This window comes from Haliotis rufescens, unplaced genomic scaffold (assembly GCF_023055435.1).
Source record: "Haliotis rufescens isolate VD_foot unplaced genomic scaffold, xgHalRufe1.0.p SCAF_2, whole genome shotgun sequence".
Taxonomy (NCBI): Eukaryota; Metazoa; Mollusca; class Gastropoda; order Lepetellida; family Haliotidae; genus Haliotis; species Haliotis rufescens.
This window is the reverse complement of record NW_025963890.1, coordinates 37,342,750-37,368,239: the sequence shown is the minus strand read 5'-3', so window position 1 is coordinate 37,368,239 and position 25,490 is coordinate 37,342,750. Positions and strand designations below refer to the sequence as shown.

The 25,490-nt window shown below is 41.3% G+C and overlaps 2 protein-coding genes across 3 annotated transcripts; one reads left to right on the top strand and one right to left on the bottom strand.

The window, feature by feature from the left end:
* Positions 1-14,860, bottom strand: LOC124111768 (eukaryotic translation elongation factor 1 epsilon-1-like). 2 transcript variants are annotated; one of them, XM_048399902.1, is made up of 5 exons: positions 14,751-14,860; positions 8,150-8,250; positions 7,799-7,894; positions 6,560-6,619; positions 1-142 (listed from the first exon to the last, which is right to left on the bottom strand). In XM_048399902.1, the coding sequence occupies exons 2-5, from the start codon at positions 8,246-8,248 to the stop codon at positions 62-64; spliced, it is 336 nt and encodes a 111-aa protein (XP_048255859.1). In that variant the 5' UTR covers positions 8,249-8,250; positions 14,751-14,860; the 3' UTR covers positions 1-61. The 2 variants fall into 2 exon arrangements, with proteins under 2 accessions (XP_048255859.1, XP_048255860.1); XM_048399903.1 differs by lacking the exon at positions 14,751-14,860 and adding an exon at positions 14,172-14,365.
* On the top strand, positions 14,363-24,977 carry LOC124111767 (acid sphingomyelinase-like phosphodiesterase 3b). Its single transcript, XM_046471571.2, has 6 exons — positions 14,363-14,518; positions 16,360-16,570; positions 17,955-18,202; positions 19,603-19,766; positions 21,472-21,652; positions 22,085-24,977. Exons 1-6 carry the CDS (start codon positions 14,455-14,457, stop codon positions 22,795-22,797), a joined length of 1,581 nt encoding a protein of 526 aa, XP_046327527.1. The 5' UTR covers positions 14,363-14,454; the 3' UTR covers positions 22,798-24,977.
* Positions 24,978-25,490: the final 513 nt, after the last annotated feature.

Below are 25,490 nucleotides of genomic sequence, written 5' to 3'. Positions count from 1 at the left end.
TTGTTGTTTCTCGTGTTTAATCTGGGAATCAAGGTGGACAGCTTCATGCCATGTTGCTGTGTCATACAAGTGGTGGAAGGTAGATGGGAGACTTTAGGAACACAACCGGTGTTTGAGAATCCTCCAGTGTCTTGTTTTGTATCTGAAAATAAATAGGAATATAATGATAGAAAATACAAATATTCAGAATTTACAAATTTTTCTTCACCAAGGTATCGCTATCATTCTGGCAACTTAATATCTCCTTCAGGCAACTCTATATCACACCCAGGCAACTCTATATCACACCCAGGCAACTCCATATCACATACAGGCAACTCTATAGCACATCAAGGCAACTCCATTTCACACCCAGGCAACTCTATATCACACCCAGGCAACTCTATATCACATACAGGCAACTCTATTCAGGCAACTCTGTATCACACTATATCACATCCAGGCAACTCCATTTCACATACAGGCAACTCTATACCACACCAAGGCAACTATATCACCACCAGGCAACTATATATCACACCCAGGCAACTGTATATCACATCAAGGCAACTCCATTTCACATACAGGCAACTCTATACCACATCAAGGCAACTCCATTTCACATCCAGGCAACTATATATCACATCCAGGCATCTCTTTATCACACCCAGGCAACTATACCAAACCAAGGCAACTCTATATCAAACCCAGGCAACTCTATATCACATCCAGGCAATTCCATATCAAACCCTGGCAACTCTATATCACATCCAGGCAATTCTATATCAATTCAATTCAATTTCTTTATTCAACGTACTGAGGAGGCCACAGGCCTATAGTACAATCATGATTACAGGAGCAATTGGTACAATCATATAAGTTCCAAACTTGATTTTCTTTGTATAAAAGCATGATATATGTACATAGAAAGATTTCTTATGGTTTCGATGTTGCTAGTCGTCAGTAATAGTTTAAACTTAAATGTACAATGGTTTATATGAAAATATTTTGGTAAATATACTTTTCTTAGTTCATCATAATGCGGACATCCTAGTAAAAAGTGATACTCGTCCTCAATTAATCCTAGGTCACATAGTGGACAGAGTCTATTTTCTCTCGGAATATTTTGATATCTACCTTTTTCAATTAAAAGATCGTGTGATGAACATCGGAACCTTGCAAGTGCTACCCTAAATTTTCTAAGGCTAACACTGAAAAGGTATTGCTCTGCAATGATATATGACTTGAAACTGCTATATAACAGGGACTTTGGTGAACGCGTTAGAGTTGCATTCCATGACTGAAAATATAAATCTTTTAATCTTTGTGTTATAGCATTTATGAACAACTTCGGATAAGCAATATGTTCTAATTTAAAACTGTAACCAAAACCACAATTATTCAGCAGGTTCCTTAAGTCGGTTACCCAATTTGTTTTGCCATTGCTATCATACAAACACATTATATTGTAACATTTCTTAGGGAATCTTGAGGAGGGCATATTAAGTAGTCTTATCCAATATTTTATTATTTTCAGACGTGCTTCTATACACAAAGGGGCTCGTCCACATTCACCATAAACCATCACGTTTGGGGTATTCATTTTAACTCCTAAATATTTCTTACAAGCATATAACTGAACTTTTTCCAGAGCATCTATTTGTGTAAATCCCCAAATTTCTGCCCCATATAAAAGAATGGGTTTAATTTTCGTGTCAAATATTTTGAAGTATATTCTATAGCTTACAGCCCCAACATTTTTTAAACTACTGAACATGCCCAACAATATTTTCTTTCCCTGTACAGCAGCATTATTTACGTGTGTATTCCATGCCAACGTATTGGAAAAATACACACCTAAATATTTATAACCCTTAACTACTTCTAAACACTGACCTTTAAATAACCACTTTTCAAACCTTGATAATTTGCCACCTTTTTTGAAAACAACGATTTTTGTCTTATTTGTATTAATTTTCAAATTAAACTTATCACAACGAACTTCTAATTCTGCTATTTGTTTCTGTAATCCTTTCACCGTACTAGAAAACATGATAATGTCATCAGCAAAAAACAGAAGGAAAAGCTTGACAATGTCTGGATGAAGTTGTATACCATCTGTACAGTTCTGGTGAACAGCTGTAGCTAGTTCATTAATAAAGAAGACAAACAAAAAAGGGCTAAGTATACATCCCTGGCGTACACCAATGCTGCAGTCAAAAGCGGTGGACATTACACCGTTATTTCTTATACATGCTTTTACATTTTTATATATGCTACACAATAGTTTTACCATTTTACTGCTCAGGCCATGCTTGGTAAATAACATCCATAATTTACTTCTATCCACAGAATCAAAAGCTTTAGAGAAATCAACAAACAAAACGTAAAATTTGCCCCCTTTGCTTGATATATAGCGCTGAATGAGACTATTCAAAATAAAAATATTGTCCGTGGTTGAGTATCCTTCCCTAAATCCTGCTTGTGCCTCAGTGATTTTATCTGTAGCGTTGGACCAAAAAACTAGTCTTTTATTGATCATATACAAGAAAACTTTACTAAATATACTAAGAAGTGTAATACCTCGATAATTGTCAGTCATATTTGGGTCACCATTCTTGAATAGGGGTATGATAATACCAACATCCCAACATTTAGGAAAGTAAGATTTTTCAAGCATTAAATTAAACATTACCAGTAGGTATGGCGTTAATAAATCTTCAGCGTGTTTGAAAAACTCCGGGATAAGGTTATCTATTCCTGCAGATTTATTATTTTTAAGATGCCGAATGCTTACTTTTATCTCATCTTCTGAAATTGGTAAATCTAAGATATCCCTTGTAATATCATTCTCAACAGTATTTTCCAAAACTGACTCAAAATAATTATGAAAATCATTAACATCTGAGCCATTCTCTTCTGATCTATCGTCAAATAATCCCTTAAAATGATTAAACCAGTCTTCCAATTTTATCGTATTAAACGTTTAGTTAGTACATTTTAAACTTTTTAACACTTCCCAAAACTTTTTGGGGTTATCGATGGAATTTTCTAATAGTTTTAATTTCTCTCCGTTATATGCTTCTTTTCGTTTACGACAAACTGCCTTATATTTATTCCGTGCGAAGTTATACTCTTGCAAAGACTGGGTGTCCTTAAGTGTCCTGAATTTATTTAATGCCCTACATCTTTCCTTTTTGTAGAGTTCACATTCAAAATCATACCAAGGTTTGCTAGTTTTTGGAGTACCACAAACAAGTTTCCGCATTCCTTCTGCTGCCGTACACAAAGCCCGGGATAAACAATTAATACTTTCAACTATGTTTGTAAAGGCTACATCTATGGATTCCTCCAACAAATTTTGAACCCTATCTGATTGTAAATTATCGCAAAAGGAGTTTTTCTTAGTGCTGTCCCACTTAAACTTATAGCTCAAATCTTTGGAATTACTATCAGCGTGGCGTTCACTGTGATAAAGCGCTCGTAAAGATAAATTAAGTGGAAGGTGTGATGATTCTGCTCGCGAAAGAACAGCAAACTTTTTGCAATTTGGAAAAAGCTCTTGGGAGCATAAAACGTAATCTATTAAGCTGGCCCCATTATGTCCAATGAAAGTATAGTCACCAACTCCCTGATCATCATCACATCTTCCGTTCATTATGTGAACATTTAATACAGCACATAGATTTAACAAACATCTGCCAAAATTATTGACACACTTATCCACTGAATATCTTTTCAGTGAGAATTTATCTAACAAAAAATCCCCAAAACAACCGTCATTACCTTCAACATACTCAATAATATCATCCTCTATAAAATCAGCCTCTGTTCCCGTCCTGGCGTTAAAATCGCCACCAATAAACATATATACATCATTATATTTCATTAGAACCTCAAGAAGCTTCTCTTGTAGGTATATTACACCATTCTTATACTGTCTTAACAGATTAGAATACCAGTTTGATCCCTCTGGATGTATATAAACACAAGAGTATAAAATATCTTTTTTAAGTCCAAAGAGCTGTTTGTCCAATAAGAGTAAAATTCCACTGTCAAACACCTCTATATCCTTGACATAAGCAGATAGATTCTTTTTAACAAGAACTATAACACCTCCAGAACATCTGCCCGTTGCCGATATCTTTTCAGCTTCTTTTACATATATCATAAATTCCAAAAAATGAATACAAATCAAAATCTTTCATCCATGTTTCAGTTAAACCAATGATATCACATGATTTAATAAAATCAATAAAGTCAGAGTCATCAATTTTGGAATAGAGTCCTGACACATTCCAGAATAAAAACTCCACCTGTGCGTGAGTTTTGTGAGAGGCGTTGAACGAAGTTTCGTACAATCACGAAGGCCCTGGCCGCACCCTTATTTATCTGTATCTACTGTTCCTGTCTATGGGCCTGTTTCTGTCTCTTAATTTACGGTCAGACAGTTTCTTCGTTTCATTTCCCGACTGTCTCTTGTCATCATATACACGATCCCTGCGCCAATCAGAATCCTTGTCTCTGCCTAAGTCTCTATGCACTGCGCTCACTGTTGTATTGCTCCTCTCTGACCCTGGTCTACTCTGCATATTGGTTTCATCTCGTTCTGTGTATCTCTCTGATTCCTGACTCATTTCTGTCTCGGGGACAGATATATCACCACTCTGTCTTTTTCCTCTATCTGATTCTACTCTTGATATACCGGTATCTGCTTCTGTACTGCGTCTCACATCTTCCATTATCTTATTTCCTTTATAATAAAAATGTTTGTCCGGATTTTCGTTTCTCAGTTTATTCAGTTCATGACGTTGATAGGAGGTCAGGTCATTTGCAACACCATACCCCATTTGCCGCAAATTGTCCCTCATTCCAGTAACCTGCATTTTATCATCCCAGTGTAATAACTTTACAATGAGGGGTCTAGGTTTATTAGTGTTTTTCACACCTATTCTGTGTGCACGTTCTACATCTCCTGGGGATAAGAGTTGTAGGGACTTGTCTTTCTTGTCTCTGGCCGTGTTAATGATTTCAATAACTTTTTCTTTGCACACCCTGTATGATTCAGATACACCCTCAGGTACGTCATAAAATATGACATTGTTCCGTCTGCTTTGTCGTTCTTGTTGTTCAACCTTAGTTTCTAGTTCATCTATAGACTGACAAAAAGTTTCAATATCCTCCATTCTATCAGCTAGAGCATCAATATCAGCTTGTAGGATAACTTGTGTTTCTTTAGTATTGTCCACCTCTTTCCATAACCCGCTAACCTCCTCTCTTATTGAGTGGATTTCATCTTTGAGAGAGTTAATGTCTTTAGACAGCCTATCCTCAGATTCCTTAATCTGTTTAATAATTGCATCTTTTAAAGCATCTGACTCTGTGTTTGTGGGGCCTGGGTTGGGTTCTACATCTCCGGCTAAGTGTAGTAGTGATATAGGTGGTGAGACGCTGCTGTCAAATGCATTGTTCAGTATTCGATATGTAAACAATGTGGCTCTGCTCATATAGTTGTGACAAAATCGATCATCGGAACATACCTGGGCAGGGGGAATAAGTGTAGGCAGTGCTGCTTCCATTGTACTTGCTGTAGCTTCACCTACATTCCATACACAAAGTAGGAGTGTGGTACAGAGACGAAGGCAATAAGCCATGTCCATACCCGGCGTCCATTGTGTTGTGGGGTTGTAAGGTAGAATTGTTTCTACTTGTCGGAGTCCTCTTGAGGGAATAAATCTGCCGATTCTTGCTCGCCAGGCTTCTAGAGATATTCCCATGTTGTTTGGTAACTTTCTATGCCCCCTTGCGTGAGTAGATATTTCGATATTTTTTATAAATCACTGACAGCATGTGATTTCACACAACATACTCCAGGGGAGGTAATCCAATCCAATTCTATATCACACCCAGGCAACTCCATACCACAACCAGGCAACCATATCACATCCAAGCAACTCTATATCACATCCAGGCAACCCTATATCACACCCAGCCAACGCTATATCATATTCAAGCACAACTATATATCACACCCAGGCAACTATATCCCACATCCACTCTATCCTTCATCCAAAAAGGCCTGCTTTACATCCAACACACATGTCTGTTGCTAAGAGACCTGCATGACACATATCAAAATCTAATTTAGGATATTAAAGCTGATGTTTTACTTAATCAAAGGTGAGGTGAGGTGAAATGGGGCTAAACGTTGCATCCAAGATTATTGCACTTATATAGCGATGTGTATGCACATGTCTGTGTGGCTGCTTGTACTAGTCCGGACTGATGCCGATCCGATAGTGCTAGCCCACTGAGATACCATGCCGCAGGTTAACATGAATACCCCACTCAGACACAGTATACTGACTCCGAGCTGACCAGTCTTTGTTTTAGCCCATTAATGCTGAGCGCCAGGTAGGGTAACAACAAGTACAATCTTTTACTGTCTTTTGGTACGATGCGGCCATTCTCTGGGAGGACACTCTACCACTAGAACACGGAGGTGGTACTTCATCAAAGAATTAAGCTAATAGTATAATATACATGGTCAAGATCAATCAAGGCACTACTTTGTACTCACATGATTGAACCAACGGGAAAGGTTTCTGTATGTCTCCTTCTCGGGGAAGCCAAGGTTTGTCTGAAATATTCAATGATGCAGCAGCGAGTCAGTATGAAGAGACCTTGTGTCAAGACCATGTTGGTATGAGCTTAACTTGAGATATATTACTTAACACTGTGCTACTGAGACCTGTCTAGTGCCTAGCTTAACACAAGAGATATATTACTTACCATTGTGTTGGTGAGAACTGTCTAATGCTTACCTAACCAACAAATAAATATATTATTTACGTAGTTTTCAAGTACGTTTTTTGTTGAAGTTGATTTTGTATATAATCATATCTATGTGTATGATACAGAATTTTCGTAACCCAAAATATGTTTTGTTACTTTGGTTTATATTTTTTAAAGATTTTGCAAACAAGAAACTACTTTTTTAGTCTCAAATACAAGGGGTGGTGAACCGTCCCTGTGTTTGGTAGTGAGAATTTTGTTTCAAGGTTTCACATTTGTAATGAAATCATTTCATTTTCCGGTAGACACTACACAAATGGTATATAATAAATAGTATATTCCATGTGTCTCGTGAAATATAATGTTTCTCTCATCGAGAGATGGGAGGAAAGGAGAGATTTTCACTCCACTCTTGTTAGCTAGTCACACAAGAGATATACTTACTACTGTGTTGTTAATAACCGTCTGATGCCTAGCTTAACACAAGGGTTATATTACTTACCACTGGGTTGTTAATAACTGTCTGATGCCTAGCTTAACACAAGGGTTATATTACTTACTACTGTGTTGGTAATAACTGTCTGATGCCTAGCTTAACACAAGAGATATATTACTTACCACTGTGTTGTTAATAACTGTCTGATGCCTAGCTTAACACAAGAGATATATTACTTACTACTGTGTTGTTAATAACTGTCTGATGCCTAGCTTAACACAAGAGATATATTACTTACCACTGTGTTGGTAATAACTGTCTGATGCCTAGCTTAACACAAGAGATATATTACTTACCACTGTGTTGTTAATAACTGTCTGATGCCTAGCTTAACACAAGAGATATATTACTTACCACTGTGTTGTTAATAACTGTCTGATGCCTAGCTTAACACAAGAGATATATTACTTACTACTGTGTTGTTAATAACTGTCTGATGCCTAGCTTAACACAAGAGATATATTACTTACTACTGTGTTGTTAATAACTGTCTGATGCCTAGCTTAACACAAGAGATATATTACTTACCACTGTGTTGATGAGAGACTGGAATATTGAGACATCAGCTTCACTTTGGTCATTCCCAACAAAATAAACCCTTTCTGCGAGATATGAATCAAGCTCCTGAAATATAAGTGACACGTCATTGATTTAAAATCAGTTGAGTACACACACATTTCCATGCTTCATGAGATTACTATCTCACAGTAGTAACAGAGCCAGCAATAACAGGAGGTTAAGACTAAGCATGTTGAAATCAAAGAATACAAAAGCAAACTTGTGTAGCCTCTACAAATTAACAACAGCAAGTCCAAGTGGCATCCTATGCCCTGCCATGCTGTATTGTATAAGATGTACTGTAACATAGTGTATACTTACTCTCAATCTGTCCGCCACATCTCTCTCACTCGCACATCTGCTCAGCTGACACTGGCTGTACTCCTGCCATTGGGCCACTTGTGCTACTCTCAAGGCCATCGCTGAAACACAGAGCAGGATCAGAAGGCTGCAGTAGTGCGGAATACTACAGGCGTAATAATCAATCAAGTTTTAGTGTTGTCTACTGATGTAGTGTGGAATACTGCAAGTGCAGTAAGATCCACTGCGGGTGTAGTGTGGTTTACTGAATGTGTAGTGTGGTCTACTAAAAGTGTAGTGTCATCTACTGAAGGTGTAGTTTGGTCTAATAAAAGTGCAGTGTGGTCTACTAAAAGTGTAGTTGGATCTACTGAAGGTGCAGTGTCGTCTACTGAAGGTGCAGTGTGATCTACTGTGGGTGCAGTGTGATCTACTGTGGGTGTAGTGTGATCTACTGAAGGTGTAGTGTGATCTACTGAAGGTGTAGTGTGATCTACTGAAGTTGTAGTGTGATCGACTGTGGGTGCAGTGTGATCTACTGAAGGTGCAGTGTGATCTACTGTGGGTGCAGTGTGATCTATTGTGGGTGTAGTGTGATCTACTGAAGGTGTAGTGTGATCTACTGAAGGTGCAGTGTGATCTACTGTGGGTGTAGTGTGATCTACTGTGGGTGTAGTGTGATCGAGTGTGGGTGCAGTGTGATCTACGGTGGGTGTAGTGTGATCTACTGAAGGTGTAGTGTGATCTACTGAAGGTGCAGTGTGATCTACTGAAGGTGCAGTGTGATCTACTGAAGGTGCAGTGTGATCTACTGAAGGTGTAGTGTGATCTACTGTGGGTGCAGTGTGATCTACTGTGGGTGCAGTGTGATCTTCTGTGGGTGTAGTGTGATCTACTGTGGGTGCAGTGTGATCTTCTGTGGGTGTAGTGTGATCTACTGTGGGTGTAGTGTGATCTACTGTGGGTGTAGTGTGATCTACTGTGGGTGTAGTGTGATCTACTGTGGGTGTAGTGTGATCTACTGTGGGTGTAGTGTGATCTTCTGTGGGTGTAGTGTGATCTACTGTGGGTGCAGTGTGATCTTCTGTGGGTGTAGTGTGATCTACTGTGGGTGTAGTGTGATCGAGTGTGGGTGCAGTGTGATCTACGGTGGGTGTAGTGTGATCTACTGAAGGTGCAGTGTGATCTACTGAAGGTGTAGTGTGATCTACTGTGGGTGCAGTGTGATCTACTGTGGGTGCAGTGTGATCTTCTGTGGGTGTAGTGTGATCTACTGTGGGTGCAGTGTGATCTACTGAAGGTGCAGTGTGATCTCCTGTGGGTGTAGCGTCATCTACTGTGGGTGTGGTGTGATCTACTGTGGTTGCAGTGTGATCTACTGAAGGTGCAGTGTGATCTCCTGTGGGTGTAGCGTCATCTACTGTGGGTGTGGTGTGATCTACTGTGGGTGCAGTGTGATCTACTGTGGGTGTAGTGTGATCTACTGAAGGTGCAGTGTGATCTACTGTGGGTGCAGTTTGATCTACTGTGTGTGAAGTGTGATCTACTGTGTGTGTAGTGTGATCTACTATGGGTGTAGTGTAATCTACTGTGGGTGCAGTGTGATCTACTGTGGGTGCAGTGTGATCTACTGTGTGTGTAGTGTGATCTACTGTGTGTGTAGTGTGATCTACTGTGGGTGCAGTGTGATCTACTGTGTGTGTAGTGTGATCGACTGTGGGTGCAGTGTGATCTACTGTGGGTGCAGTGTGATCTACTGAGGGTGCAGTGTGATCTACTGTAGGTGCAGTGTGATCTACTGTGGGTACAGTGTGATCTACTGTGGGTGTAGTGTGATCGACTGTGGGTGCAGTGTGATCTACTGAAGGTGCAATGTGGTCTACTGAAGGTGCAGACTGATCTACTGTGGGTGCAGTGTGATCTACTGAAGGTGCAGTGTGATCGACTGTGGGTGTAGTGTGATCTACGGTGGGTGCAGTGTGATCTACTGTGGGTGCAGTGTGATCTACTGAAGGTGCAGTGTGATCTACTGTGGGTGCAGTGTGATCTACTGAAGGTGCAGTGTGATCTACTGAAGGTGCAGACTGATCTACTGTGGGTGCAGTGTGATCTACTGTGGTTGCAGTGTGATCTACTGAAGGTGCAGTGTGATCTACTGAAGGTGCAGTGTGATCTACTGTGGGTGCAGTGTGATCTACTGTGGTTGCAGTGTGATCTACTGAAGGTGCAGTGTGATCTACTGAAGGTGCAGTGTGATCTACTGTGGGTGTAGTGTGATCTACTGTGGTTGCAGTGTGATCTACTGAAGGTGCAGTGTGATCTACTGTGGGTGCAGTGTGATCTACTGTGGTTGCAGTGTGATCTACTGAAGGTGCAGTGTGATCTACTGAAGGTGCAGTGTGATCTACTGAAGGTGCAGTGTGATCTACTGTGGGTGTAGTGTGATCTACTGAAGGTGCAGTGTGATCTACTGAAGGTGCAGTGTGATCTACTGTGGGTGTAGTGTGATCTACTGAAGGTGCAGTGTGATCTACTGAAGGTGCAGTGTGATCTACTGAAGGTGCAGTGTGATCTACTGTGGGTGTAGTGTGATCTACTGTGGTTGCAGTGTGATCTACTGAAGGTGCAGTGTGATCTACTGTGGGTGCAGTGTGATCTACTGAAGGTGTAGTGTGATCTACTGTGGGTGTAGTGTGATCTACTGAAGGTGCAGTGTGATCTACTGAAGGTGCAGTGTGATCTACTGTGGGTGTAGTGTGATCTACTGTGGTTGCAGTGTGATCTACTGAAGGTGCAGTGTGATCTACTGTGGGTGTAGTGTGATCTACTGAAGGTGCAGTGTGATCTACTGAAGGTGCAGTGTGATCTACTGAAGGTGCAGTGTGATCTACTGTGGGTGTAGTGTGATCTACTGTGGTTGCAGTGTGATCTACTGAAGGTGCAGTGTGATCTACTGAAGGTGCAGTGTGATCTACTGTGGGTGTAGTGTGATCTACTGTGGTTGCAGTGTGATCTACTGAAGGTGCAGTGTGATCTACTGTGGGTGTAGTGTGATCTACTGAAGGTGCAGTGTGATCTACTGAAGGTGCAGTGTGATCTACTGTGGGTGTAGTGTGATCTACTGTGGTTGCAGTGTGATCTACTGAAGGTGCAGTGTGATCTACTGTGGGTGCAGTGTGATCTACTGTGGTTGCAGTGTGATCTACTGAAGTTGTAGTGTGATCTACTGTGGGTGTAGTGTGATCTACTGAAGGTGCAGTGTGATCTACTGAAGGTGTAGTGTGATCTACTGTGGGTGTAGTGTGATCTACTGTGGTTGCAGTGTGATCTACTGAAGGTGCAGTGTGATCTACTGTGGGTGCAGTGTGATCTACTGTGGTTGCAGTGTGATCTACTGAAGTTGCAGTGTGATCGACTGTGGGTGTAGTGTGATCTACTGTGGGTGTAGTGTGATCTACTGTGGTTGCAGTGTGATCTACTGAAGGTGCAGTGTGATCTACTGAAGGTGTAGTGTGATCTACTGTGGTTGCAGTGTGATCTACTGTGGGTGTAGTGTGATCTACTGAAGGTGCAGTGTGATCTACTGAAGGTGTAGTGTGATCTACTGTGGTTGCAGTGTGATCTACTGAAGGTGCAGTGTGATCTACTGTGGGTGCAGTGTGATCTACTGTGGTTGCAGTGTGATCTACTGTGGGTGTAGTGTGATCTACTGAAGGTGCAGTGTGATCTACTGAAGGTGTAGTGTGATCTACTGAAGGTGCAGTGTGATCTACTGAAGTTGTAGTGTGATCTACTGTGGGTGTAGTGTGATCTACTGAAGGTGCAGTGTGATCTACTGAAGGTGTAGTGTGATCTACTGAAGGTGCAGTGTGATCTACTGAAGGTGTAGTGTGATCTACTGTGGGTGTAGTGTGATCTACTGTGGTTGCAGTGTGATCTACTGTGGGTGCAGTGTGATCTACTGAAGTTGTAGTGTGATCTACTGTGGGTGTAGTGTGATCTACTGAAGGTGCAGTGTGATCTACTGTGGGTGTAGTTTGGACTCCAGAAGGTGTTGTGTGATCTAGTTGAGGTGTGGTGTGATCTAATGAAGGTGCAGTGTCATCTACTGTGGGTGTAGTGTGGTTTACTGAAGGTGTAGTGTGGTCTACTAAAAGTGTGGACAGGCTTGCTGACTTTGTTGATGCATGTCATTGTATCCCAATGGCGTGGGCCGATGCTCAAGATGTTAATCACTGGATTGTCTGTTCAAGGCTTGATTTTTTACAGACTTCTGTCATATAGCTGGAATATTGCTGAGTGCAGCGTTAAACAACAAACAAACAAACAAAGAAACAGTATCTGAAACTCAGCAGAGTAATTTAGAGCCTTAAAGGCCAGCACATTTCAAAAACTTTATGCTCAGTGGAAAACTATAGGCCCAAACATTTTAGCTGAAGCAGGGAGACATACTCTTGCAATATGAATTACAAAATACAACCAGTCAACCAGAAACTTTTACTGCTATCACACAGAGTTCCCAGAGACTCTGTGGTGATAGTTGAAACCTACACTTATCAAGGAAATTATCAGCTTGTAAAACATCTTTGCTACTACATGTCATATACCAGATCTAATCCTACTGTTTATAAATATGAAAGTTGTGTTTATCACATTATTTAAATAAAGCATTTATAACTTAATTAAGTTATTTTTTAAGAAATACTTAAGCCAACACATTTATAACGTCTAAATTAAGCACCAAGTAAGCAAACAATATGGCAATTTTCAGCAATTTTAAGATTTCATAATAGAGCTATCAACTAACTTATTTATTTTTTTATATTGATTGTTAAAGTAATAGGGGAAAATGATGATAAAAAGAATTTTAAGTACTATCTATCATCACATATTTCCTGATAATAGAGGCTTTGGTGAAATGAGGAAATATACTGAAGGTGTAGTGGAGTCTACTGAAGGTGTAGTGTGATCTACTGAAGGAGTTATGTAGTTTACTGAAGGTGTACCATGGCCAACAAAAGGTGCAGTGGTGTCTACAAAAGGTGTATTGTGCAGATGTAGCCGAGCATGGGTGAAAGCTAACCCTGCTCATTTGAAATACAGACAGTTCCTGCATTTGTCCTACACAGGGTAACAGTATGAAGATACAGTAGAGCATGGATATAACGAACTAAAAGGGACCAGAGAAATCAGTTTGTTATATCCGGTGTTCGTTATACACGTTTTCGCTCACAAACGTCCGCCATCTTACATAATTGCAGCATTGACTTGTATTAGCAGTGATCACTTCATAGCATTTAATTGATAACATTTTATAACATTCATTTAATTTTTAGAACATTGTTATCAAATACATGTACAAAATGTAATTTTACGATTTCCATAAGGGGAGATGTGTAGTCTGTGATTTTGCTGATTCACTGCTGATTTCGTACAGCCAATTGTCAGTGACACTTGACACTGAGTGAGGTTTCTCAGTTCTCTACACAGGTCATTAATTTGTGGTAGATGGGCTTGTCGGTGATCAGATATATCAGTTCGATGTATCCGTGAGTTCGCTGTAGAGAGTTTGTTATATACGTAAATTTTATATGATATTATATAGGAGATAAATCAGGGAATTTTTAACAGTTTGATGTATCCGTTTGTTCGGTACATCCATGTTCGTTGTATCCATTTGATCTACTGTAATAGCACTAAGTATACTATAGTTGAAACACACACAGTTATTGACATTATTGGATAGCAAACAACTAACAGTCAAATGTGGTCACTGAAATAGGACAGAAATGTGAAAGACAATCATCTGTTTTCTTTTTATTAATTTTACGTCTGACATGGGGAAAGAAATCTCAAAGTCACTATGAATAGTATGATGTAATAATATTAAATTAATATGATATAATTTTTATCATAGTATTGATATTTGTGCCTCAAATATCACAGAGACAATATACTAGTATCGATATGTTCTTTGGTTATCAACAACAACTGAACATCACATAGAAAGTATCCTCAAAAGCATGACCCAATTCACACTTACCTGCTTACAATAGGGTTATCAAAATCCACCAACACTCACAGTGAAATACCAGGCATAAATTTATAAATGAGAAGTCTAATTATAGAATAAACATTAACGGATCTTCAAATGAATAAAAAAATTATGTAACGTGGTAGGCCAAGTGAAATTACGACTGAAAGGTGACGACACAAAACTGGTGGATCCAAATATCACAGGGTGCGAATTGACCCGACACCGACCGAAAGAAGATAGTTCATTTCCTGGACTCATTACAAACTGTCAACACCCTTCGCGTCAGATAATGCTGTTTTTGTTGTGTGTGATGCTATGGATAAGTCCTGGCTTTGCGTTGGATGGGGACATAGGTATGTAGAATGTTACATGTTTTCAACAATATTGGACACGAGAAATACTTGCTTCGTGTCAGAAAACGAAGCCACAAACTGCGTGACAAGAAACCTGTTTTTTTTTCGTTCTGCACACTCCACTCATGCTGAAACACACAGAAAGACCTCACCTATTACAATTCTGTACCAGTCAATCAAATACCAACCATACATGTTCTACCACTGTTTCATAATTTGCAGACAGACTTACCATTAGGTCTTCCTGAGGAAATATTACTTTTTCTTCACACCGACTCGGAAACTGGCAATAGACGAAATTGGGTCTGGGTCAAATGGGAATTAACCATGGCTTTGTGCGATACTCTGATGTGATTGGTCAGTCAGAGGTTTCAAATCACAATGTTTACCAGTCCTCTAATTTAGCAACAGAAAACCGATGAAAAGAAAATATTTCTGAAAAAAAACATGTCTTTTGAACTGCTATCAATAGTAGAACACTTTGCTGATGAGAGTTTTCAAATTTTAGGGACACCAGAAACTTGTCATACCACTTTTATTGTGAACATTTGCCACAGTGCACATGGCTGCTTATCTTTCCAACACCAAAGCCATTTTTCATGATCATCATGGTCTTGATGGAAGGCTTGGGAAAAGCTTGCTGTGGTTGGAAGTGTGAGATATTTATAACACTAAACAAGTTCCTGTGTAATACCAATTTTATGAAACGAGTGAATAGCTCTGGTATCTGAGTCGCTTTTACTCATTTCATAAAATTAGTATTACACAGGAGCTTGTTTAGTATTTTATTTATTACTTGCCCAGTTGCCCTTTGTATATATTTTTAATTGTGAATAGTGAAACGTTTTTGGATGTTTACTCAATGGAAATAAAACATTTCATGACGTATGTTTATCTAAATGTGTAGACGCGTCAATAATGAAACAGATGAAAAACATGTGAACGGACTGTGTACAATATGACAGAGGTACGAGGTTGGCCGCAAGGAACCCTGGGTAGGAGAGTGATTGACTTCATTTGACCGAGGCATATTTATTTTGTAATCTGGGCTTTGATAAACACTGGCTTCTTATCTAAGCAATATAGCAATTAGTATTTTGTTGTTCAGCCGTAAGAAAAACACACAAGATTTCTCTTCAATTTGACTCTATTGAAAAACAAGACAGACGAGTTTACTCTGTGCAGCGCTAGAAATCTCGGCTTCTCTGTGCAGAGTTCTATTGTTTTGAGAACTGAATTTTAGAGCATGGACCATCTTCCCGAGGAAGGGTGTCCACTAGCTTCTATCAAAGTCCAGTTTCTATCCTTGGGTGAGTTGATTGAAGCACTTAAAAAAGTTGATTTTATAAAACGTCCTCTGATTTGACTATTGATATGTGTGATAGAACTCTCATATGTTTTTAACACAGAAAAGTATTGACATGGCACAGGTGGTAACTACAGACTTTGATATAGGTTAGTGGGCATGCTTGCCTCGGGAAGATAGGCATGGAGTTTATCAAAGTTACATTTTCTGCTGAAGTTTTAAAAAAAGCGTCCTCACTCTAAGTAACAATATATTTGTTTGAATTCTTGATCAGGTTGTTTTGCAAGACTTGCATGGGATACTGATGTAAGAAACAGGTAGTGATAGGAACATGGCCAAAAACATTCATAAATTAATCCAAATGTTTCAATAACTAAGAAATTGTCATTTTCAGCATTTCTAGTGGGCAACGAAGAAGACTTCTCGTGCCTCATCCGTTGGTATACTTGACAAATTTGATATTTGTTAAATTTCATAATTCCTCCTTTACATCCTGTTAATAAATTTGTTATTCATGTCTTCATTGTTGTTGTAGGAAAGTTCTGGCAGTTGTCAGATGTACATTTTGATCCTGACTACAGTCAACATGGGAACTCCAAGAAACAGTGCCACTTTCACAATGACAGTAGTGGGGACCCTGGTTACTATGGCAACTACTTGTGTGATTCCCCCTATAATCTTGTGGAGTCTGTCATTGAAACCATGAGACACAGGGAGGCAGAACCAGACTTTATACTGTGGACAGGGTGAGTACTTCACAAGAGTCAGACACAAGGGGCACAGTCGGGCACAGTCAGACACAGGGGACACAGTCACACACAGGGAGGCACAGTCAGACACAGGGGACACAGTCAGATGGGGTACAGTCAGACACAGGGGAAACAGTCAGACACGGGGGACACAGTCAGACACGGGGAGGCACAGTCAGACACAGGGGACAGAGTCAGACACAGGGAGGCACAGTCACACACAGGGAGGCACAGTCAGACACAGGGGGCACAGTCAGACGGGGTACAGTCAGACACGGGGCACAGTCAGACACAGGGGACACAGTCAGACAAAGGGAGGCACAGTCAGACACAGGGGACAGAGTCAGACACAGGGAGGCACAGTCACACACAGGGAGGCACAGTCAGACACAGGGGACACAGTCAGATGGGGTACAGTCAGACACAGGGGACACAGTCAGACACGGGGAGGCACAGTCAGACACAGGGGACAGAGTCAGACACAGGGAGGCACAGTCACACACAGGGAGGCACAGTCAGACACAGGGGGCACAGTCAGACGGGGTACAGTCAGACACGGGGCACAGTCAGACACAGGGGACACAGTCAGACAAAGGGAGGCACAGTCAGACACAGGGGACAGAGTCAGACACAGGGAGGCACAGTCACACACAGGGAGGCACAGTCAGACACAGGGGGCACAGTCAGATGGGGTACAGTCAGACACAGGGGGCACAGTCAGACACAGGGGGCACAGTCAGACACAGGGGGCACAGTCAGACACAGGGGGCACAGTCAGACACAGGGGACACAGTCAGACACAGGGAGGCACAGTCAGACACAGTCAGACACGGGACACAGTCAGACATGTAACATTATGAAGTTCCACGGGTGAAAATACCTAGTATGTGTGAACAAATACTTCATTTCTGTAAATAGAGCTCATTTGGTGATATGTATCGTAACAGAAAAACACACGAAGAAATGCATTCATCTTTCATTCGAGTGTCAAGTTGTGACTACACAATGCACACCCCTTTTCCGAAAGGCTTGTGTGTCAACCCACATATCCACTATCCTCAGCCAAGTTGTTATTGCCAGCAGGAAAGTTCTGAAAAAACTGGAAGTGACAAAGGAACAATTTTTTCTAACATGATCTTTCACTGTATTGTTTTTAACAAGAATCATGAATAAAGACATGTCTATATTTCATTTTCAAACAATTAATCACAGGTAGTTCAAATAGTCATGAGTGAATGTAGAGTGTTGTTTCACCAAGCCTTTAGCATGTTTAGTTCAGCAACATATTCCAGCAGGATCACAGCAAGGAACACTAAGAACAGGCTTGTTGTGGTATCACGGGTGTTGTGACATCAAAGGTGTTTACACTTTTCTCTTACAGAGACACTGTACCACATGTGGAGCAGAAAAGCTTAGACGATGTCCTGAGACTGATAAGTAATGTAACTACAGTTCTGAAGGACGCATTCCCAAACACCTCCTTGGTTCCACTGCTGGGCAACCATGATGCCTTCCCATCCAATCAGATGCCTCTCGTGGAAAGTGGAACTCACTACTATGACGACATCCTGACCAAGGGGGACTGGTCTCAACTCCTGGAGAAACAAGAGCAGGCACAGTTCCAGAAAGGTTAGTACAGAGATATTGGGACATGTCTCCATAGAGCAGTGATACTAGAGCATCTGTCTTGATAGAGTATAGTTATTAGGAAATGTGTCTCCATAGAACCAAAATATTAGAACATGTGTCTCCAAAGAGCAAAGATACTGGGATCTATGTCCCCACAGAGCAGACTCAGTTCCTTCCTTGATTGTGTGTCAACATACAGCAGTGGATTGGATGATTACTCACAATGTCAATCACTGGATTGTCTCCCTACCCCATACCATCCACTGACACCTGTCTCCCTACATACCATCCAGTGTGACACCTGTCTCCCTACATACCATCCACTGACACCTGTCTCCCTACATACCATCCAGTGTGACACCTGTCTCCCTACATACCATCCACTGACACCTGTCTCCCTACATACCATCCACTGACACCTGTCTCCCTACATACAATCCACTGACACCTGTCTCCCTACATACCATCCAGTGTGACACCTGTCTCCCTACATACCATCCACTGACACCTGTCTCCCTACATACCATCCACTGACACCTGTCTCCCTACATATCATCCACTGTGACACCTGTCTCCCTACATACCATCCAGTGTGACACCTGTCTCCCTACATACCATCCACTGACATCTGTCTCCCTACATACCATCCAGTGTGACACCTGTCTCCCTACATACCATCCACTGTGACACCTGTCTCCCTACATACCATCCACTGACACCTGTCTCCCTACATACCATCCAGTGTGACACCTGTCTCCCTACATCCCATCCACTGACACCTGTCTCCCTACATACCATCCACTGACACCTGTCTCCCTACATACCATCCACTGACACCTGTCTCCCTACATACCATCCACTGACACCTGTCTCCCTACATACCATCCAGTGTGACACCTGTCTCCCTACATACCATCCACTGACACCTGTCTCCCTACATACCATCCAGTGTGATACCTGTCTCCCTACATACCATCCACTGACACCTGTCTCCCTACATACCATCCAGTGTGACACCTGTCTCCCTACATACCATCCACTGACACCTGTCTCCCTACATACCATCCACTGACACCTGTCTCCCTACATACCATCCACTGTGACACCTGTCTCCCTACATACCATCCACTGACACCTGTCTCCCTACATACCATCCACTGACACCTGTCTCCCTACATACCATCCACTGACACCTGTCTCCCTTCATACCATCCACTGACATCTGTCTCCCTACATACCATCCACTGTGACACCTGTCTCCCTACATACCATCCACTGTGACACCTGTCTCCCTACATACCATCCACTGTGACACCTGTCTCCCTACATACCATCCAGTGTGACACCCGTCTCCCTTATACCATCCAGTGTGTATGACACATGTCACTCCTCTTGTTCAGGTGGCTACTACTCACGGATCGTGCGGCAAGGCTTGAGGCTGGTCGTCCTCAACTCCAACTTGTGGTATTCAATGAACAAGAAAGTGACAGGGAACCTTGATCCCAACCAGCAGCTGGCCTGGCTCCGACAGCAGCTGACAGATGCCGACACAGCACAGCAGAAGGTACTGTACAAACTGTGGATGACAGTATGATTTCCTGGTCGCCTGATGTATGTCCTGGCTAGAGAAGGAGATATACCCTTGTCAGTATTGAAATACAGTAAACTACGGTTATAACAGAATGAAAGGGACCTCTAATTTTAGTTTGCTATAACCATAGTTCATTATAGCATTTCAACTGAATTTTCTCTGTAGTCGTCATATCTGAAGACAGAATTTATCCACTTCAAAGGCTATAGCCTAATCACAGGTTTATTATTGTTAATTGAGGGTGTTTATTGGGGTCAAGGTGTCGGTACTTAATCCAGTTAATCACTTTCCTTTAATTGTTTAATGCCATTTTGAAGAGCTGATCGTGGCCACAGATGTTTTGATACACCCGTGAGCAGCTCAGATTAACAGTTTGTTATAAACAAAAGCGTTGTCGTTGCCAGAGTACATGTGGGACAACAAAGTGAGTTCGCTATATCCGTTATTTCGATTGTGTTCATCATATCAATTCATTTTATATAATAAAATATACAGCCAATGGCCGGGGCCGAAGAAATAGTGAGTTATATCCGTCAGTTCATTATAAGCGGGTTTGTTATAAACATTGTTTACTGTATATCCTTGTCAGTTTTGAGATATATCTTTGTCAGTGTAGACATATATCCTGGTCAGTGTAGACATATATCCTGGTCAGTGTTGACATATATCCTGGTCAGTGTTGACATATATCCTGGTCAATGTTGACTTATATCCTGGTCAGTGTTGACACATATCCTGGTCAGTGTTGACATATATCCTGGTCAATGTTGACTTATATCCTGGTCAATGTTGACTTATATCATGGTCAGTGTTGACACATATCCTGGTCAGTGTTGACATATATCCTGGTCAGTGTTGACATATATCCTGGTCAGTGTTGACATATATCCTGGTCAATGTTGACTTATATCCTGGTCAATGTTGACTTATATCCTGGTCAGTGTTGACACATATCCTGGTCAGTGTTGACATATATCCTAGTCAGTGTTGACATATATCCTGGTCAATGTTTTATATGGAGGGCTCGATTTTGCTATTAAAATAAAACAAGCACAAGTCAAACCTGTTACTGAAAAATGCAAGATAATACTTATGTCTACATGCACCAAGCATGTGCCAAGGGCATGTATAAAGATTTGATTTTGTGTCCGACTACCAGAAACCCTCACTTGTCTACACAAAATCTATCTTTGAAAACCCTCAATGCCCCTAAAGTATATTTCCTTACTACATCACTAATCCCTGTGTTGTGTCACTTGTAATGCTTTCTTAGATGTGTGTGTACTTCAAGATTATGTGCACATGTTCATATTACATTATACAGCAATGCGTCATTGGTTTCAACTTTGATAAATTTATGGGACCAGGGAGCAACCTGGTTTTGTTTGGTTCACCCTGGTTTTGTTTGGTGCACCCTGGTTTTGTTTGGTGCAACCTGGTTTTGTTTGGTTCACCCTGGTTTTGTTTGGTTCACCCTGGTTTTGTTTGGTGCAACCTGGTTTTGTTTGGTTCACCCTGGTTTTGTTTGGTTCACCCTGGTTTTGTTTGGTGCAACCTGGTTTTGTTTGGTGCAACTTGGTTTCATGTCAACATGTCCCTGATGCAAGTAAAATCAAGTTCCTTTAATCGAGCCCAGTATATGTATAGAGCTTATGATGGGGCTGTCACTGTGCTGCAGGTGTACATCGTGGCACACATCTGCCCCGGGGCCTTTGAGAGACTGCAGGGCATGTCCTGGTTCTACCCTGAGTTCAACAAGCGGTACCTGGATCTTATCACAGAACACGCAGCAACAATCGCTGCCCACTTCTGTGGCCATGAGCACACCGATTCCTTCCGACTTGTAAAGGACACACAAGGTATGTGTCTGCTTACTGGTTTCTACATGCTTGCACAATGCATGTGGAACCTGGATTAGGTAAGTGTACTTACACGTGAGACCCGTGTAGAATAGGTCTTCAGCACCCATGCTTGCTGTAAAAGGTGACTATGCTTGTCATAAAAGGTGGTCAGACTCGCTGACTTGATGCATGTCATCGATCCCAATTGCGTGGATTGATGCTCATGATATTAATCACTGGATTGTCTGGTCCAGACTCGATTATTTACAGATTGCTGTCATATAGCTGGAATATTGCTGAGTGCGGAGTTAAACAACAAACAAACCAACCAACCAACTTACATGTGATACACTCCGATTAAGTTATATCTTCACACATGAATACATGTGATTGCATAAAGCAGAGTCCTCACACATGGTGACTCACATCCAAACATCTTCCATCTTGCAGGCGTCACGACAAGCCTGATGTATCTGAGCCCGGCCTTGACCCCCTGGAAGAGTCCACTCCGTGGTGTTGGGGCCAACAACCCGTCAGTCAGACTGTACCACTATTCCCGCTCTACCAGCAACATCATGGACTACCTGCAATACTACCTCAACCTCACCCTGGCTAACGAAGGGCCGGGCAACAGCAGTGGGGGCCTAGACAACAGCAGTGAGGGGGAGTGGCAGCTGGAGTACCAGGCCACACAGGCCTACGCTGTCACTGACTGCAGCCCCCGCAACTTCAACAACCTCACCCGCACCTTCCACCCCTCCAGCATCCTGTTCAAGCGCTACATGGACTACAACACCGTCAGCTACAACAATTCGGCAATGTGCGGTCACTCATGCTTCATAAACCAGTTCTGTGCAATTCTGTATGTGGACATAAACCAGTACAACAACTGCATGTTCTGGAGCGGCACGACACCCCAGCCTCACACCCGCACCCCCACCTACCACCCCACCAACACTCCCGACCACACCACCATCTCACCCCCACACACCACCACACACCACAAGCCATACCATCTTCCCCAGTATGTCTTCTACATTATAGGCGGTATGGGGGTGCTCATTGTTGCTCTGGCCGTCGCCGTCAGCTGTCTGTGTGTACGGAGACGGAGACGGGGAATGCCATTCAAATACAGTCATTTTGTTGGACCAATAAATTCATAGTGATAAGATGTAGACTGGAAATCATTAAATTATACCTTCTTTGGATTAACACCAGATCACAACTGATAACAACTAGAAGATACACTCTAGAAACTAAATGTCCAGGCAGTTGAAACTAGTTTGTGATAAATCAATTATAGAAAACACAATCAGTATTAATATTGATGTACATTACCAATTCATCAAAATATGATTGTGGATCATTTGCCTAATAATATAACTACTTCACTTCAAATTTTGGACAAATTCAAAATGGCCACTGGGGCAGCCATCTTGGGAAATTAAGCGAATCTTTGATAAAATTTAACGCTATCCCTGGTTTATGATATGAATACATAAAAAAAGTGTAAAAAAAACATGTAACTTGGATAATTACTGCTTTCAAATTTCTAAATAAATTGATGAAATCACATAAAATTTCCATTAACGATATCAGTGTGACCGTTAGGATGTATTCAACCTAATATCAACATTTGTATTCATACATCTTTGGAATCTAAAGAACGCCCGATACTTTCATATCTCATGTAGTCTGTCATTACATGATGTTCTTTTTATTTCTTTTAAGTAGCATATAAATAGTTCCAAAGCATTAAGTTAAAAGCATTTACAGTTCACAGCTCTGTTGTTCACAATATAAATCCTTCAGCCAACAGTTTCAACATTTCTACAGTTATCATCAAACGATGCATGGTTGTGGTCAGTTAAGGTGGTGTTAAGTATTTGGTCTCTTTTGTCAAGCAAGTGAATACAAGTGATGTCATGATATGATTTTTGCCCTACCTTAACATTGCCCTGACAATTAAAACATAGGTCCATCATAAAATGTTTACATCTGTGAGACAGCATTAAACGTCTCTCACTCAAAGCATAGGATTGAACCCTGAGATTTCGGTGTGGCTTTAACCTTTAAGCATTGGGCATATACTGCCCAGCACTTCTAGGTAGCAATGAATGCAGAATTTGATGATGTTTGCCTCTCTACATCCACACCAGATGTTTCCTTTGAAAAACCAGCAATCGCATGTATGTCTGCTGTATAATCTTATGGTTGCTTCCAAAAACGTTTTAGACTGCTGAATATATGAAAGGTGAGAGTCATTACTGTGGTACTAGATATATTTGATTCAGACATTCCAACATTACATACACATATGGACACACATGTGTCCTAGTTGATGTGCAGAGTTAAGTCCCTTGCAAGAATCTGAAGTTTGTGTTAGTTCTGCCTGATTCTCTCCCTTTGTTTGTCAGCTGTGGAGCTGTGCAGGGGGCATCTTCCCAGGGCAAGGGAGTTCACTGACTGAAACAGTCCAGTGTCCACCCTTGCAGATGTAGGCTGGAATTTTTGGACCCGGTTGTTGCAACACCAGTGGCTATTACACGTTATTCGCCTCCTATGTCCCTCCTATGTCCCTCCTATTGACCAATCAGATTCCACCTCAAATATCTTTGGCATTTCCTTCAAACAAAATGGCGGCGCCCAGGGTGATCTGATCGATAATCAAAATCTATATTGTGATAAAACAGGTCTTACTTTGCAATAAGCATCAAATCATGTGTGTACCTTGATTAAAACATGAAAAGATTTGGCAAATATGTGTTGATGCCAAGTTGGTTCACATGCTTTGTGAATCCTGCATTCAACCAAAAACTGCACGGTAGTTTAAGAACCGGATGTCAATTTCGTTACGCGATTTTGATTGGATTATGCATAGATCCTTTAGTCCAGCCAAACTATAACTCCATAATACCAGCCTAGTTCGGCAAAGGTGTATACTAATATACATCAAGGTTGTGCAAGATCAAGAAATGGACAATTCACCAAGTCTTTGACTTGCTGGCCCCAGTCTGTAAATTTTCTCAGGGACAGCAGAATTAATAACATGGTGGTCAGACAGTCCCATCGAACAAGTCCTATGCCCTTCAGGGTTTGTACAGAGATGGTGCCCAGAACATGTATGATGTGTATAAACAGAGTTTGTCGATGTTGATTTTATATACAGTTTAACTATGCTGATTGGCTGCCTGTACATAAGGATCGTAACAGTATCTGATGTGAAAACATCCAACTGTTAATATGTTTATGCATAACGTTTCAAATCATCATGATCTCATTATGTATGATTGTTATACTTTTGTATTTGTATATATCTTGAAAAATAAAGAAATAGATGCAATATTTGTTCAGTTCTAGTTAAAGTAACACAGCCATCCTATCCCTCCCACCATGCCCAACTTGCTCAACTCCGTCTGTCCTGAGATCATTTGTCTTTAGTTTGAATTAGTTTGAATTCATCACCATCAGCTTCTCGCCCGGCAGTTGTCTCTGGCGCTGCAATTCACTGTGCAGAGTTGCGCCCCTTGGGCACGCCAGAAACCTGTGATCGTTGGTTTCTAATCCCGGTTCACCCCGATTATGTGTCTAGGTTTGACAGCACCATACCCATGCACGAGGGTTTCACCGAAATGGTCAACGTCTGAGACCTGCACCACTCTTCGATCTCCTTTCGTTTTTCGCTGATACGCCGTGACATAACTGGAAGACTGTTCAAAGCCGCGTTTAACCCACCATAAGGGCGGTCGGCTGAAGCGTTAAAGTTAAAGCGTTCGCTCGTCACGTCAAAGATCCGGGTTCGATTCCAGACATGGGTACAATGTGTGAAGCCCCATTTCTGGTGTCCCCATTCGTG

Coding starts and splice junctions, on each gene's coding strand:
- LOC124111768 (XM_048399902.1), bottom strand. CDS start 8,248: ATGGCCTTGAGAGTAGCACAAGTGGCCCAATGGCAGGAGTACAGCCAG. Junction 7,895..8,149: donor ATGTGGCGGACAGATTGAGA/GTAAGTATACAC, acceptor CTTATATTTCAG/GAGCTTGATTCATATCTCGC. Junction 143..6,559: donor TTTCCCGTTGGTTCAATCAT/GTGAGTACAAAG, acceptor ATTTATTTTCAG/ATACAAAACAAGACACTGGA.
- LOC124111767 (XM_046471571.2), top strand. CDS start 14,455: ATGCTGTTTTTGTTGTGTGTGATGCTATGGATAAGTCCTGGCTTTGCG. Junction 16,571..17,954: donor GACTTTATACTGTGGACAGG/GTGAGTACTTCA, acceptor TTTCTCTTACAG/AGACACTGTACCACATGTGG. Junction 19,767..21,471: donor CCGACACAGCACAGCAGAAG/GTACTGTACAAA, acceptor ACTGTGCTGCAG/GTGTACATCGTGGCACACAT.